Here is an 18,301-nt window from a genome sequence, read left to right as displayed (position 1 = left end):
CTAGGTTTAATATTCTAATAAGGTTTGCTACATTCAATAAAGAAGATCATACAACACCCTCTTATGAGGCAATGGTGTTGTGAAAGAAATTACACTTACCCTAGAATACTAACACTTTTTCTTTATCTTTACACATGATTCAAGTAATAATGCAATGAAAAAGAAGAGAAATGAGAAGAAATCGCCAAGAGTTTGAACAAATCTTTGACAACTGCACATTCTAAAAGCTTTTCTTGTTGAAAGAATTGCTTAATTTTTAAATGCGCCTTGAAATGCTTATGCACTTTTTAGACTACCACTAACATGTTGCACTGATTGGTGTAAGAGTTTTGCTGAGGAGTTCTTCCATTTTTTGTGCTTGTGCGCAAGCTTTATATTAGAATAGCATTTTTTACTCTCGTGAAACTTCTATCAAGACTTCTCCTCTAAGGTTCTGTTTGAGCATTCAGTGTCTTTGTAGAATTCATGTGGAATGACTAGAAATCTACCACTATTTCTTATATTTTCTTGTCTTTTTGTTCTTATATTTGTTCAATTGTGAGGGCAGGGGTAAATTTTGCACAAGGTAAGGATTTGAAAAGAAACATGGGTTTATGCACATAATATAAGGGTTCTTCCTTTGCACTGTTCAGGAAGATATAGCTGGGCTGCTTAAATGTCACTGGTCCCTTCCCTCATTTGTTGTGAGGCTAACTGCACGAGGCTCTTTTTGTGTAGCTTGGAGCAGATCTTCTGGGAGTCATGTTTCACCAAGTGTTCTGATTGTTTGCTGTCTCTCAGATGTTTTGAGCGAGTTTGAGATAGTGAACCTTTGCGACTTCACTGGATCAAATACACTTCAGAAGCTACCTGCTTGTAAATGTTGACAGGAGTCCACAGATTCAGGAAAGATATCAGCAACCTTTCAACAGCTTCAATTCCTCGGAATTAAGTCGCATTCGGCTCTTTGGAAGTTCATTCCATACAGTTGCTGCCTTTTCAGCACCTTCAATTACAGCTTGTCTGATTGTTTTGATCCCTCGAGTCATTATGTAATCCATCTGCAAAAATGCCAAGTTCAGTGATCTTGAGGATGGCCTACAGAGAACCTGATGGTCTGACACCATACACCTCACCACATTCAAGTACTATATCAGTTGTACAACTTAGTTCTTAAACTGTAACTGAAAAACTGAAAGCTTTGAAGACAATCTCCTTGAGGGAAACTCAATTATGAAGTCCTCAAATACTCTATGTCTACTTAATTGTTGTGGATCATGGGGCCCTTTTCAATCCACTTTCAGCCCAAGAGCCTCCAAGGGCTGTATAGAGACACTTTATGTCTTACTTAATTCTCTCAAAAGTAAAAGTGATATGAATTGCAGAATGAACATACCTCTTCTCTCTGTGTTATATCAAACTTCTGCAAGAGATAAGCAGCAGGCTCCATAGTGCCTGGTGGCTTTCCAATACCTGAGTGTAAAGGTTAATTATCGATCCTAGTAAAAACAAACAGCAGCAATTTTTGTACACAAGTTTTGTTTTGTGAAGTTACCAATGCGGAGACGTGGAAATAGTCTAGTTTTCTTGATATGCTCGGAAATACTTTGCAGCCTGAACAATTATAAACATTGAGAAAGATTTCTAATGTCCTGCAGATACTGCAAATACATATGTAAACGAGTGGAAGCCCTTAATGTCACTAGTATGTTCATCCTAATAGAGCAATAACAAAAGGTCACTGGACTGAGCTCATATTCACCCAATGGATTCAACCAATCAATTACACACCATAAAGTTGCTTCAAATATAACTTTATTTCTTGTGCTCCAAATTGAAAATCCTCTGAAGAACAACAATAGATTGTCACACAGAAAGACCGACAGAAACATCTCCGAATGTTTTTAGAAGTGAGACAAATACCAAACCACTGAGGAATACCACTCACCCTTAACATATCTCAGATACATCATACATTTGGGACAAGGGGTAACCCTGTTAGTTTTGTAAGTAACATGCTTTGGGCATTTTTCCCCCATCTATAATGGAGAGAGGGATTGTGACGTACTATTCATCTCATGCTTTTTATGGATTCCATCGCTCATTCATTGTGAGTTCTTGTGTTCATCTCTCACTATCCATTGTGTCAGTGATTATGCTTTGTATTCATTCGTGTATTCTCACATTGATGAGCCACTAACACTAAGGCATGCATTAATTGACAATTACTGTGCATTTACGCTTATTACATTCTCCTTAAAACAGCCTCAAGAATCAAATAAAATCAAATTACCAAAAATAAGAGGGCATCAAACCGCTACACCCATCTCACCACTTGTAGAGGCAAATATCGAAAGGGGATCCAATATTGGTGCTTCATTATATTCAGATTCTCAAGAGCCTCTCATATCTTCATCAAAAGCTAACATTCATAAGTAGGAAGAGGAGATAGATGATGACAAAATCAGACAAGCGGTCAGCAACATCAACACAACTTCAAGTCCAAGTGCCATATGCTAAGTCAAAAAGATGTGGGTGGTGACACATTCCTTAGATATCCCTCAAAAAGCCTCTTCGAATGCAATCCACCATTTGTCACCTTTTCTCATGATTTACCTATATATAAAATATTTGGAGGATTTTAAATGGAGGAGATCAGAAAAGGGTAATGGTATTTTCATTGTTCCCATGCATTAACATTTCCAAGTGGTTTGTGTCTCTTTTTCAAATTGGTAATAGCTTTAACATGTATAATGCTCAAATGAGAATTGATGTGATTGTGTTTGTTAAGACAACAAAATTACCTTACATACATCATGGGGACTAATGGTCTATCATATATTATATGTCTATCAAGTGAGAGATATTTCAAGTCTAGAGGATTGCACATGTAAATATCCATTATTGTTGTTGATTCCTCACTTCTTTCTTTTTTTCCTTTGCTCTCTTCAAATCTACAATTTTCCATCATAGCTTCTCCTGTAATTATTCTGAGTAAACCTTTGTTAAATAGGTGTACTCCATATCACATCATTCTATTCTATTTATACAACTGAAATTAAGTAGAGACTACCACTGCAAATTCTCCTTGTAAATAAAAAAAAGTCTCTAAAAACTCCATATATTTAGAGTGCTATTCGCAGTAGTTTTACCTCCTCACACATGAAGTGTGTTTCAACCACATTGGTTCAAGGGATACACATCTTCATGGTAGCTTAAGAAGTGGCACTTGTAATGTATTCAAATGTCTCAAAACTGTCTCTCCAATTTGCTCCTTGATCCAATGCACATTTGGGTACAAATTCCGTCAAGAACATTTATATGCAAGTCTCCGATGACTAACTGAATCAAGCCCCAAATTACCCCTTTTGCTATTGCATGCAAATTAACCCACCTATAGATTCGAATCTCACCTATTCTATTGTCCATTGGTCGGATTTACAACAACAACCTTCTCTACTGTAATTTCTTAGATTTCCAGCAAATCCCCTTGTTACCTAGCTAAGATTTGATGCACTTCTCCATACAGCTGAGAAACCCTAAATTTTGCTAGAAGTCAAAGTTATATTAGCAAATTAAAGCTAAGAAAATTCAGGTTTGCTAAGGGATAAGAGATGAGCAACAAATTAGAGAAAATTCTCCAGCTTTCGTGCACCAAATCCTAGTAAGCTCCTTGCTCTTTCACCCCCAAAAAATACGGTAGATTAGGTCTCTTTGCTGCCCCTAATGGTCTCCCTCAACCCGTTACTCAATTCTCCACCCTCAAACTTCTCCCAAACAGCCCAAAATGGGAGAAAATTAGCTCAATATGGGAGAGACACTTGCATGAAGCCCAAAACTTACCCAAACTTGACATTTGGCGAATTTCTATTTTCACCAGGGCCTCCACATGCAAATTTGAGCTGCATAGCTTATTGCCCCTACCCTCATTAAAGAATTATTAAATCTTGTTTGACCTAAATTGCCTCAATTTTAAATTCCTAAACTCTTTCAATCTAAAAGTGTTGAAAATTTTCACAAACTTTAGTTTAGGATATTAAATAATTTCAATCTCTAACCCCCATGACATGAAAAGTCATTTCCAAGGGAAAATTCAATGTCCTTAACCAAGATGTGACCTAGGTACCCCCACTAGCACTGGTTGGCAACAACTTCTACCGATGTATCTCCAATTACCATTAAAAATACATGTCACCATCATAGTCAACAAACAACATGTGCACCTATCACATAACCATGCTTATGCCCTTTGCATATTTGAGATGACCAACCATAGCATGAAACATGTATCCATCATCAAAGCATCCCCGATGTTCTTGTTTTGAATGTATACCTTGCCCAAAAGGCATACTGTTTGCATAACCATGATTTCCATGCTTTTGAATCCTCTTCTTCTTGTTGATTTTCAGCATTAATATGGCATTGAAATCCCAACTTCATCAAAAGAACAAGCATTTACAGCATACTGTCCATGCTAGGAGCCCATACCAAGAGTAGGCACTTCTGATGACGCATCATTATAAGTGTACTTAAGAAGGCTTGCTGAATTTTGTGACACTGAATACAATCTCAGCAAATTGCTTGCAATTCTAAATTTAAATAGGGTATCACCCACCCACCTCCTCAAGAGAGTTGATGTATCTAGCAATGCAACCATGAAACTCACCTTCATTCTTGGATAGGCCCATCTATATTCAAAATTTTGCCTATTCTGCTGTTCATTGCCTGAATTTACATCAGCAACTTTCTTGAATAATTGAAGCACAGATGTACGCATTTCAATGCCGCCATGCAAACCCTCATCCAAATGCCAAAGATCATTTCCAATGGAAAATTCAATGTCCTTGACCAAGATCTAACCTAGGCACCCCACTAGCACCTATCCATAACTTCTACCGATATCTCCCACTACTAGAGCTAGGATTATGTGTCACTGTGACACACATTTAACTTAGTCTTACATATGCACTTTGCATGTGCACAACTTAAGTGCCATGCTGAAAATTCACATCCTCGTGAGAGTCACCCTAGAGGGAGCAATACAAGCGAGTAGGAGTGCTTGAACCCATCCACATAGAGCATGACATTGATCTCAAAGACATGAATAGATTAGGGCAATTATATATTGATATCGAAAATAATGTGCGCAAATGTCTCCTTGATACCTACTGACGAGTTTCTTCAAATATTCTCTTCATTTGTGTAGCACATTCATTTTATGGCAAATGCCCTATGCCACACATTACCCACTGATGTATCCTTAGAGTTTTTCATTTTTATTTTCTCTAACTTAAAACAATAGTTCCTCATGAAGAGAGAACACCATGAAGCCAAAAGGCTATCTAAATATCAAGCCAATTGAAACCATGGAAGAAATATGCCATAATAGCAATCCTCACACACGATCTACATAACCACAGATACCCAAGACCGAATCAAAGATAAAAGCATTGCAAGCCTACCAAATGTGCCAAAGACGAGTCCATCACATGAAATGAAAGAGACAAGGATGATAGGACTATAGCATATCCATGGGCAACATCTTGCCCAAATCCTAAGAACAAATGGGCATTCTCTAACATGCCAATGAGGTCCACACCCACGAAAGGAAGTCCCAAATCTGTTTGACTATTGGGCAAGAGATCAAAAGATGACCACGGGTTTCATCACATGTAGTACGAAAGATACATCTACAACGGGATATCTTATGACCATGCAACATATCCCTTGTGGAAAGACCTCCAATGAGAAGCCACAATATAAACACTTTCCCTTGATAGAAAATCTAGACTCCACAGATGAAGTCATAAGAGCTTAGAGTTTCGTATATTTAAATATTTCCTTGTTACTTTTATATGCCTGCATGGCCGTAATGCTCCGAAGTGGAATGTAGTGAATTATTTGATACATTCTATAGATTAACTTTGGCATCCAAAGGACATTAATAGATCTCTCTCTTTTTTTTCGAAATGAGTTGTTATATTGTATTATATCACAAACAAAGTACACTGTACAGAGGAATACAAAAGTCAGAGCTAGGTCACTAAGATTGCCAGATGCCAAGAAACTAAATCATATTTGACCAAGATATAAACAAGTTGTATAAGGTCAAGTTGCCACTCAAGAAGTCCCTTGAGCTTCACAACATGATGCTAAATGCCTGAGGTGGCATAAAAAAATGAATGCATTGTGAGTGACCCAAATATGCCAACACCACCAAATTTTGAAAAAGTGAAACAAAATGCTCATATGATGTTAATAGATCTCTCTCTCTCTCTCTCTCTCTCTCTCTCTCTCTCTCACCACCACAGTCCACACACAGACAAGGAGTATTGATTGATCGAGCTGTTCAGCTTAGCCGATCCAGACATCCTAGGCCTCGACATAGATAACGATGACACCTTCATAGCCGGATACATGGGATTATTGCTCGGACTAGAGTTAGGCCCTCCATACCCACATGAGATTATACCATTTGGAGCTCATTGTTACTAGATAGAGCTCTATGTTTTACACATAGCCATAGTTAGTTTCCTTTCTTATTTTGCTTTGTGCTACATATTTTGCCCATACAGTTGTACCATCATACACATGATTGTAACTCATGGTCTCATAGGTCATTTTGGCCATTTGTAGACGTTAAAATATCATTTCATTTCATTTCTCTCTCTTTTTTTTTCGTAAAAGGTAATTGTATTAATTACGAAAAAAATACAAGATTACTTGATTACAAGATACATGATGACACAAAGCCATCATGTGAAGAGGTTTTCTCTTTCTTTCTCTCTCTCTTTTTTCTGATTACAAGATACACGAGGGCCCTAGGCCAACGTGTGGGGAAGCCCCGTAGTAATGCACTGAAAAGGTTACACCAATCATGGTGACGACCCAGAGGCAATTGCCATATGCCACGGATGCAAATCCTCCCGAGGGAGCAAGTCGGAGTGTCGGATGAGATCTAGCTGCCAATGCAAGAGCCCTTTAAGCCTGGCAATATGTCGCGGTACATTAGAGGCCGAATCAAAGAGAAAGGCATTGCGCGTGGTCCAAATGTGCCAGCATCCCCAATATCTAAAAAAGTGAAATAAGATCTTCACATGCAACTGTGGCGGTGTGGGAAACTTCGGGCGCACAAAAACCCAGTCGAAAGGAGTTAGCGAGAACCCCACCACCGCGCGCCAAATGTGCGACAAGAGTGACCAGATATTCTTGGCGAGCGGGCAAGAGAGAAAACGATGTCGGGCCGATTCCGCCGGTGTGGTACAGAAAAAACAATTGCCATTCGAGATGCGACGCTTGGCAAGAGCCGAGGCCAGAGGAAGACCACCAATCATCACCCGCCAAAGAAAAACCTTGCATTTGAAAGGTGTCTTATTTAGCCAACCCTCCATCAGCGTTTTCTGCCACCATGACAGCGATTTCCGCAGTCCCCAAACAGTATTAGCTTTCTCACCCAGCCATTGGTGATCTTGAACGAGAAGATGATACACCTGATTAGTAGAGGCCTTTTCCAGACTCAGCCGGCCTGTAAGGTCCCAGTCCTGCCAAGGGCGATCCACAGCCAGGGCAGGAAAGGGTTGCCTACCCTGAAGCTCCGACGAAAGCTGCTCCCATAAATCACGGTATCCACGCGGGATCTTGAAGAGTCGCCTAGCAGTCCGAAACGATACGAGGACATTGCGAGTGGCAAGGGTAGCATCCGCAACCGACGTCACACCTAAACGGGCCATGCGATTAAATCTTGGTCTGAGCTGATGTTTATCTTCCCATGAAAGGAGTCTCGATACTGCCAACAATTCCAGCTGAAAGGAGTTAGTCTGCAAGCGGTCCCCTACTGGGTGCCAACGGGCCTTTTGGAGCACCACTTTCCAAGAGCCGACCAAGTGCAATAACAAAGAGGAAGAGGGACTGGAAACACGAGAGTCAGCATTAAGGACATACCACCAGGAGGCCCGAAGCCGTGTGTTGCCATGGCGGAGCCCGCTGTCCTCAAGAAAATAACGGGCTATGATGGTCCACGAGTGATGATCCACACACATGGCACGAAAAAGGGACCAACGGAGAGCTAACATATGAGTGTGTGCATCCAAAATAGCTCCACCACCCATGCGCTTAGGGATACATGCATGTGACCATGAAATCCACGAAATGCCGGCCTGCAGTGAATCCTTCTTCCACAGCATGAAACGGATGGGATGAGTGAGAGCCTTCAAAGTAGTAGGCATCCATGGCAACAAAGGCAAGAAATACGTTAGCATTGGTAGCATGATTGTCTGGGCCACTTTGAGGCGGACATGGAATGGCCACGCTTGCGACTTCCAATACATAAACTTCGCCGCCAGTTTTTGTGAAATCCACTCCAGCAGGTCTTTTGGTCGTACATCCACCCCCAATGGGTATCCAAGATGCCTGACAATGGAGCCACGGGAAACCACTTGGCCTTGCCAGCCTAAGGACTGTAAATCAGACTCCGTACAACTGAGAATGGCTGACTTAAAGGCATTGATGCGAAGCCCAGAGGCCTGTCCAAAGAGTGTCCAAACATCTAATGCCCTTCGAATGTTGTCCCTGTCCGCCTGCAAAATCATAAAGGTGTCATCAGCCAAAGATTGGCTAACGAAGTGCTGACCCAACGGAATAGACAGCCCGGCCAGCTGAGCAGAGGCTGCCATGGAGGATAACATTGAAAGGACCGGGTGAGTCGCCAGGGCAAAGAAGAGAGGGCTCAAAGGACAACCCTGTCTGACCGAGCGTGCAAGGACAAATGGCTCTGTAACCCCACCATTAAGCATAACTCTGGAGGAAGCCGCAGCACTAATGGTGTAGATCAATCGGGACATCCGGGTACCAAAGCCCATAGCAGACATGAGGTCTGCAATGAAAGACTAGTCCACATAATCAAACGTCTTTTCCAAGTCCAATTGAATCAATACCACTTCCTGACCGGAGTGCCGCGCATAGTCAATAGCCATTTGCACATTTAAGATATTATGCAGAATGTTGCGGCCCTTAATGAAACCATATTGGAGAGGATGCACAATAGCTGGAAGGTGCTTGTGAAGCCGATTCGCCAGTACTTTGGAGTAGATTTTATACATGGAGCCCATCAAAGAGATTGGTCTCCAGTGTTGCAGCTTTGACGGTGAAGGGACCTTTGGAATTAGTTTGATAAGGCCTTCTTTCCATGAGGAGGGCATGACCCCCGTTGCCCAAACCTGCTGAAACATGGCCACCAATGGTTTCACCAACTGCGTGGCCGAGGTTTGAAAGAATTCATTAGTGAGACCATCCCAGCCAGGACTTTTATCCTTCGGCAGGTGCAACAAAACATCCATAACCTCTTCCTCGCAAATATCCGTCTTCAAAGTGGCGTGCATATCAACTGGAACCTGCTGGCGGACCAGATGATAGAAGACCGAGCGGGCATGCGTAACCTCGCTAGAAGGCGAGGAAGAAGAACCAAGAAGTTCCATAAAATAGTTTCTGCACATAGTGACAATGGTCTGCAGATCCGTGACCATGCGACCTTCCGAATCCTGGAGTCTGGTCATATTTTCGCGAGCCGGAGACGCATGCAAGGCGCGAAAGAACTTATGAGACTGGCAGGCACTATCTTGCAATGTGTCAGTCAAGTTGTGCAGCTTGGCCTGTTGATAAGATTTCAACTGAAACACTTGAATAAGATGGGCCAACCGCCTCTCCAGAGACAGCAGAAAATCATCATCAGGGGAATCCAGAAGCAAGGAACGGACCAAAGCCAGTAAGTCTTCTGCTGCATGTTGACGTCGGCGGCAAAGCGAGGCATGATGGATCCCATACTGGCGAGCAACCCGCTGCGCATTAGAGAGCAGCCGTGCAAATGAAGGCAAGCCCTCAGAGGCGAAGTCCAATAAGAACCTCTCAATTAGCTGCTGCATATAGCCCTGGAAAATTGAATGCTTCAAATAAGAGGAGTTGAAACGTAAAGGGAGCTTATCCAGCAATTGCACAAAAGGTGCAATAGAGTGTGCCCGCATCTCAAGCTGGAGGGGGAAATGGTCCGACAACGCATATTGCTGCAAGACCTTCATTTCCAGCATCTCGGGAAGAAAATCATCCCCCTGCGTGATATACATTCTGTCCAGTCGCGACCAGGTAGTTGCATATTGTGCGGAATGAAAAGTAAACCCTGAAAAAGAAGGGTGAAGCCACGACCAAAGATCTTGCTTGAGTACGTGCAAAGCAAAGGAACTCCACACCCGGCTTTCCGGCGTATCCATTACCGAATGCCCTGAAGTGGACTGAGAAGAGTCAACGCACATATTGAAATCTCCTATCAAAAACCCCCTTCGGCCGAGTGACATGGAGCCCTGCAAAGTGGACCAAAGATCCCGTCGGGATGCGGGATCATTCGGAGCATAGAGGCCCAACAGCCATAAAATCTCTCCTTCAAATAAGACTTCGATCACCAGAAAGCAGCCCTGCACATCATTTTTAACAAGGACAGGCTGATATTTCTCATGGACAATCATCAGCACGCCCGAATAGTGCGTAGCATGGGTCCCTGCATAAAACAAACGGAATCCATGACAATCCATCACTTTTCCTGCTTCACCGTGACTTTTGTGCTCAACTGCACACAATACATCCCACTGGTTCTCATGCAAGACGGTCCACATGGCATGTTGCTTATGTCGAGAGCAAATGCCTCGCACATTCCACGTGGCTATCTTCATGTATCCTCAAAGAAGGAAGTCAGGAACGAGGCGCCTGCTGCCTCGATTTCACCTTTTCCGCGAGAGCATCCAAGACACCCTCATCCAGAAAATTAGCCAATACTGCAAAAGAATTCTGGTGACCTGCTTTGGAGGTAGAAGGAAAATCCACTGCCTTGGGAGAGGGGCGGGGATAACGCCGATCCCAGGGTGTAATAACATTACCTTTGGCATCGAACGCCAGCTTGGCAGGTGGGCCTTTGGGGCCGTCGGTATAGGCTCTCCTTGGAGACTGATTACGGGGGGCAAACAGGGCCGTAGGACGCGCAGCCTGCTGTGAAGTGGCCATTTCTTTCCGGTGTGTATACGTGCGCACGGAATCCTGGGAAGCGGTAGGCCCAGGATCCACCAGGCCTGCATCCAACTTTTTACCTTTTTTGGGACGTGCCTCAATCCAGTCAGTGCGACGGGAATCCACACTCAGGACCTGTTGTTTGCCTTTATCCATGACATGAGGAGACTGAAGGGCTTCCTGGGGCGTGGCATCAAGCACCATGTCGTCCTTGGGCAGCACAACCTGCGCATCCTCTGAAGACGATTGCTTTTCCGGGCATTCGGCCATGAAATGCCCCAATTTACCACATGAAAAGCAGTGTTCCGCAAAGTTACCCCATTTTAAGCGAAAATACAAAGGATGCATGCCCGAACAATTGAGACGAAGCCACGCGGGCCTTTTCCTGGCCGTGTCCCATAGCATGCATAAACGGTTGCAGTTCATCGCCCTGAGGCTTGGGGGAACCAGCACTGTTCCCACAACTGCCATTGCATCCTTCAACATGGGCCAATAGACCGCCAGACAATTTTCCACCTCTACCCACACCGGGCATTCGCGTTGAAGCAGACACTGGAAGTCGGCCATGGGGCGCCATGGCACAACATGGACCAAGCGGCGATCAAAGAATAGCGGCAACTTGGACAGGAGCTCAGCACGATGCGTTTCCGATTTCAGCAGCACCTCATAAAAGCCGCGAGATCCAAGGAAGATCTCCTCAACAGACTCCCCTTGCAATAGATGGTGCAACCACTGGTGAATATACGAAAGCACTGGGATCCTGCCAGTGAAGAAAAGTATAACTACACGGTCATAAAACACCGAGAAGGATCGCAAGACTGATTTGGGGTCCACCGTGGCTTCCAGCACATCATCCGTTCCCGCAATAGAAAAAGATTCGGTATTATGCTGGACATAATCGCCGAGCAGAGTATTGGCGAAGTCCAGCAAATGCTCCCAGTCAATTTCCTGCGAATCCACAAGATCAGAGGCCACTTGCGCATAGGAGCGTTCCGGAGGACTCATTGGCTCATCAGACGTATGATTGGAGCGTTTGCCGGCAGGCGGCAGTTCAGAACTCGGCGGCAACTCCTCCGTGCATGGCACCATATCTTCCGGCTCCTCTGCATCGGAATCAAGGCCAAGGGCTACCACCGTCCGGTCAAGAAAATCCATATCCAGGCCAGCCATACTGCTGTCTTCACACTCGTCCTGGCAGAGGGCGAGCTAGGTTAGGTGAGGTCGATCCTGCGCAGGGACGGATTGCTGGTCCCCAGCTTCACGCAGGATCCAGTCAAGCCTGCGCTGCCCTGGGGGAAGGGGCTAGGCGGCGCGCAGGGCAGGACGGCGAAGAAATCACAGGGCAGGGCGGCGCAGCACGCAGGCGGGTCAAAGACGTCACGCAGGGGGTGAGGAAAGGCGATAGGGCAGGGGGCGACGAAGGGCGCGCAGGGGGTAGCGACAGGCGACAGGTCAGGGCGGCGCGCAGGGCGGCGCCAAGCCCGCAGGTCAGACGGGCGGCAACAGGGCGGGGCACACAGCCAACGGGCGGCAGCGGGGGCTGCAAGCGATGGCGACGGGGGCTGCAGGCGAGGGCGACGGGGCATGGGCAACGCAACAGGCGTGGCGGACAGGGTCGCGACGAGCAGTCCCGCAGAGGCGATGGCGATGGCGACAGCGAACAGGTCGCGATGGTCAACCAGTCGATGGCAGGGCAGGGTACGCAGGCGAAGCCATTGCGTCTCTCCACTTTTCTCTCTCTCTCTCTCTCTCTCTCTCTCTCTCTCTTAGTGAACTTGAAAATATGATCAAACCACATTATAGTCCCACTCTTTAAGAGTAGCAATCCTTTAGTGCCCAATAACTATAGGACTATCATGATCAGCCACAATATTGGAGCATGAGCTTAGTACATGGACTAAGATGCACGATAGGAAAGCATAGAGGCAAGCTGGTTTTAGACATGAATACACTACATTGGATCATATCCTCACACTCAAGGCAATGATTGAGGAGTGTTAAGCCCAAAACAAGAGGATTTATGGTTACCTTGTGAATCTGTGCAAAGCATTTGACTTAGTACCTTAATCATATTTCATGTAAAGATTGCAAAATATTGGACTGCCATAGGGTATGCATTGGGGCATTTGTGTATTATACAAGAGTGACATGAATACACTACATTGGATCATATCCTCACACTCAAGGCAATGATTGAGGAGTGTTAAGCCCAAAACAAGAGGATTTATTGTTGCCTTGTGAATCTGTGCAAAGCATTTGACTTAGTACCTTAAGCATATTTCATGTAAAGATTGCAAAATATTGGACTGCCATAGGGTATGCATTGGGGCATTTGTGTATTATACAAGAGTGACATGGTGTATGCGCACACTTAAAGGGATGTCTACGAGGATTTATAGCACCATAGGAGTAAAATACGGATGCCCACTTTCGCCCACACTATTTGGACTATGCATAGACGAGGTATTTGACTACATTGAAAGGGGAGGTGGAGCTAGAGCTAGTGTAGTTGAAACTAGTATTGGACATAGATAATTTCGTCTCATAACCCACATTCACCTTTTGCAAACACATCTCTGTCTGTCTGTCTCTCTCTCACACATGTAAAGGGTATTTGTATTAATTATTGGAAACATACAAATGTAACAATAAATTAAATGGGCAGCAAAGGAACTGAAGAAACTACCGCATGCCAAGAGAGAAAATCACCCCTAGGAAGAACACTTGTATACGGCCATTGAAGAAGACCTCTTAGTCGAGCAATGTGACTTTGCATTTCGGAATGGGAATCAAATATAAATGCATTCAAGGTAGTCCGGTTATGCCAACAGCCCTAGAAATGTAGGTTGTGAAACACAAACTTCAAATGCAGCTGCACAAAGGCTAGAAACTTAGGCTTTCCAAATACCCACTCGTGGTTACACATGGAGTTCCAACCACACAATGCCAAACATTTGATAAAAGGACCATATTTTCCTTTCCACTGGGCAAAGATAAACCAATGACGACATTTCTCCACAATTATAGTATAAAAGAAGCACACACCATTTGAGATGTTGCATCTAAAAAGCATAAACGCAAGAGGAAGACCACCTTGCAACATTCGGCAAACAAATACTTAGTATTTGAAGGAGGTCTTGTTGAGCCAACCCACCATCACTATGGATTTCCATTATGTTGTTATTTTATGAGGACCCCAAATGGAATTGCCCTTATGAGTCAACCAATCATGATCCTTAATAAGTAGATGATATATCTAATTAATAGATGCATTCTTCAAGTGCAACCACCCTTTAATTTTCCAATCTTATCAAGGACTATCCAAAAATAGTCCAAGGAAGGGCTATCAAACACAAAAAGATGTTACAATAGTTTCCTATAAGTCTTGGTATCCTCTAGGAACCTAAAATATCCTTTGAGCCGACCAGAAGAACGTCAAGGTTTGTCATGTAGATAAAAGCGCATCAGCAATAAAAATCAATCTAAGTCATGCCAATTGATTTATAACCTAGGTCTAGCTTGTGGCTTCTCTTCTCGTGAAACGATCTGACAACTAGCACTTCAACCTGCATGGGATTGGCTTGCAAATGATCATTACTTGGATGCCAATCAGATTTCTGAAGCAACACTTTCCATGAATGGACCAAGTGAGCCAGTAACATAGAATATTTGAGACTGAAACGCTGATCAATATTGGATACCTGCCACCATGAGACCTAAATTCTTGTATTTCCATACACAATACCCCTATCTTCAAGCAAGAATCGTGCAATAGAGACACAAGGCTGCTGACCAAGACAGAGAGCTTCAAATAATAACCATCTGAATGCCACCATGTGAGTTTCCACATCCAAAATTGCACCAAACCCTTTTTTCTTGTGTACAAACATGATTCCATGATGTCCAAGAAATGTTGGGATGCATAGAGTCCTTTTTCCCAAGCATGAAATGAACATATTGAGTAATGTCCCTAAAACTGATCTTTGACTGAGAAAGTAGTGGCAAGTCATAAGAAATCATCGGCAGCATAATTGTTTGGGCCACTTTTAAGATACATGGCCATGCTTGCCCTTTTCAATAAACAGAGTTGCCAACTGCACATGTAGAGATCCAATCTAGCAATTACTTAGACAATACATCCACACACAAAGGATAGCCCAATGTGCATTGTAATACTTCTTTTAGTTACCACCTCCCCTTGCCACCCAAAAGCTTGCAAGTCTCATTCTGTACAACTGATCAAGGTAGATTTAGTGGTATTGATATGCAGCCCTGAAGCTTGTGCAAACAAATCCCATATGTTTAGAGCTTCAGGAAGGTTATCCTGCTCGGCATTCAAGAACATGAAGATATCATCAGCCAAGGCTTGGCCAAGAAACTCTTATTGTGAAGGAAGTAACAAGCTTACCAGTTCCCCATTGGCAGCCAAGTTTGATAACATTGTCAAAATAGTGGTGTTGCAAGAGCAAAGAAGAGGGCTCAAAGGGCAGCCTTGTGTGCTATTAGATCAAGAGAGAATAGATGGCTTTGTAACACCACTGTTGAGCATGATTCTCAACGAGGAATGAATGGCTAGTCTACAGGTCTCATAGCTGAGAGGAATCCTAAGGTCCAAAGTTCAAGCCTCTCTTGCCCCAATCTCACATGTTTGAGGATGCATGCATCTACCAGTTATGCTACTAGGAGATTTAGTTTGAGAAGCATTTTATTTGTTGATGTATTGTATACTATGAGATCAAAGAGAGATTTCATTGCCCTTTTTAGGAGGGGTTTGGACCTCTCCATAGGGTGGAGTATGAAGACCAGACATGCCTAGGACTGTTCTTATTGGAGATCTGGGCATACATAGAGAAGCTTTTGAGGAGCGAGACAAAAAGAGAGGCAGAATAAATGAGCCAACAAGTCCTTATAGAGTTTTTTAGTACTAGTTCTAGAGGAGGAGCAAGGCAAAAAGAGAGGCAGAGTCAAACAGGTTCTTACAAAGTCTTTCAATACTAGGTCCAGAGCTAGCTCACTACATGCTACTATTACAAATGCTACCACTACAACAGTGCCTCCACACCATCCACGAGTCAGGAGGGTCATAGCAAACCAAGCCACACTTTGTAGAGCACAATGCCCACCACCCCATCGTCATGCTCGACATCCTTACCTCTAGCAAAATTCGAGTCAACATCGCTCACCATCAAAGACGAATACCTCCTCCTCTTAGTGGACTCCATGACATGGACCACCCCATGATAGATATTCTTGCCTCGAGGAGGGTACATTGTTTCTAGAGAGTCATATTGACCGAGGTGGGATCCTATAGGTTAGTTGAAAGATCATCGGGAGATCATTTTGCACATGATAGTAGCCTATACTTGCAGTAGTCATAGTTAGTCATCATTATTTTTATTGTTGTTCTCGAGTGGAGACAACTAGAAGAGTACAAAAGTCACGACAAAGAAGCACCAGAGATTGCCGTATGCCAAGGGAAAGGAGATCAATGTGCTGAATAAGGTAGAAGACCTTTCAACTTAGTGAGGTGAGTTTGCACCCCAGATGCGGAATCAAAAACAAAAGCATTCCAAGTTGTCCAATTGTGCCAGCAGCCCCAAAAATGGAGGAATGGAAACATAATTTTTATATTTGGCTGTGCCAAAGAAGGATATTTGGGCCGAGCAAATACCTAATCAAAGGGGTACAGTGACATGCCAACCATGGTGGGAGCTCCATGCATGAATACTGTTTGCTCCATCCCTATTGTACCATCATAATGATCCCCTTCATTCTTATGGATTGTTGCTTGAAAGCCTTTTAGAGAGTTTTTGTTTGTGCATTATGTTCTTTTATTAGCCTTTTGGCTTTGTGATAGCTATTGCCTTTTTTCTTTGTTGGCTTGAAGCCTTGATGTATTCCAAAGAGGCTATGATTATGCTTCGTTGGTGAGAAGGCCAATGTGAATAGTTTTGTACATTAATTCAAACTTCTCCATGAGAGAGAGAGAGAGATGGTTGGTGGGCTGCCTCTTGCCACGGCACTTGCAAAATGTTGCATCTCAAATGGTGCTTGTTTTTTCTGCCTCGCTACTCCGGAAACTTCTTGCTACCATTTTTTTCGTGCTGTTTGGCACAGAAAATCCGGCCCTTGTTATCTGCTATTTGGCATAAATAACGAGGCTAGTAGAAATCATAGAAGAAATCTACCATAACAGCAAGCCTCACACTTGTCCCACATGGCCATGGATACCTAAGGCCGAATCAAATATAAAGGCATTTCTAGCCTGCCACATGTGCCAAAGAGCACTCTATCGCATGAAGTGAAACAAGCAAGGATGATGAGACTACAACCTGGCTGTGAAAGGCATCTTGCCCCAAGGACTCAAGAACAGACTGGCATTCTTTGCCCTATAAGCGAGGTACACACTCCAAAATTGAAGTCCCAAACTTGTTTGGCAATCGGCAAGAAATAAAAGATGAACTGGTATCTCATCACAAGTAGTACAAAAGATGCATTTGCCATAGGATATCTTTCAAGCTTGTAGCACATTGCCTATGGGGAGACCCCTAATGAGAAGCCCACAGAGAAAAAACTTTCCTTGATAGAGAAGTTTTGACTTCCATAAGTGAAGCAGGCAATCACTCCACTTAGCTCCACTATCATAAACTAACCAAACTTTGTTGCCTTTTTCAATAATCCATCTCTTATCCTCCACCATTCTATGGTAAATTTGATTGGTTGGTTGCTTTAGAAAATGATGAGATTACACAATAAGGGTAAAGGAGTAGGCAAGGAAGAATGCCACCAAAGGCAATCCTCCAAGGTCAACCAAAGTAACCTATAATCTCTATATGAAATCATGCTGATCATGATTGTTTCGGCTTCTTTCAATCGCACACGCAGAAGCCAACCTTGAGATTTCCAATACATAAACTTATCATATATATGAAAAGACATCCGACTGAGCAAAGCTTGACAATCCATTTCCTCCCCTATGGGATAACCTAGGTGTCGAATAATCTCATCTTGAAGAAGCACGCCCCCTACCACTCCAAGTCATTCAAATCCCCTTTGAACAATTGATCAAATTAGATTTCTATGCATGGATATATAAGCCTTAAGCAAGACCAAAAGACTCCAAGTTGCCATGGCTCTTTCCAAGTTGGATATTTCAGCCTTGAGAAACATGAAGGAATCATCAACGAGAGACCGATCAAAAAGTTTTTCTCCACTGGTAAGTATCAATCCAACTATCTCTCCATCAATAGTCAACTTATCTAGTAGAGAGAGCATC

General features: G+C 43.4%; 1 protein-coding gene across 1 annotated transcript in view; it reads right to left on the bottom strand.

The window, feature by feature from the left end:
• Nucleotides 1-268: 268 nt before the first annotated feature.
• LOC148034639 (peptidyl-tRNA hydrolase, mitochondrial-like) overlaps nucleotides 269-18,301 on the bottom strand; it is a 116,986-nt gene continuing 98,953 nt past the window's right edge. Inside the window, exons 7-9 of the mRNA XM_087679564.1 lie at nucleotides 1,535-1,593; nucleotides 1,376-1,452; nucleotides 269-1,040 (exon numbers count right to left, since the gene is read on the bottom strand). Of these exons, the coding sequence (XP_087535690.1) occupies nucleotides 894-1,040; nucleotides 1,376-1,452; nucleotides 1,535-1,593 (283 nt within the window). The 3' untranslated portion in view covers nucleotides 269-893. The remainder of the gene's footprint in view (nucleotides 1,041-1,375; nucleotides 1,453-1,534; nucleotides 1,594-18,301) is intronic.

Source organism: Lygodium microphyllum, chromosome 6, assembly GCF_053477565.2.
Source record: "Lygodium microphyllum isolate KBCC chromosome 6, Lygodium_microphyllum_v1.1.10, whole genome shotgun sequence".
In the NCBI taxonomy this organism is placed as follows: domain Eukaryota; kingdom Viridiplantae; phylum Streptophyta; class Polypodiopsida; order Schizaeales; family Lygodiaceae; genus Lygodium; species Lygodium microphyllum.
The sequence above is the reverse complement of the archived record's forward strand: the minus strand, read 5'-3'. Positions and strand labels throughout refer to the sequence as shown.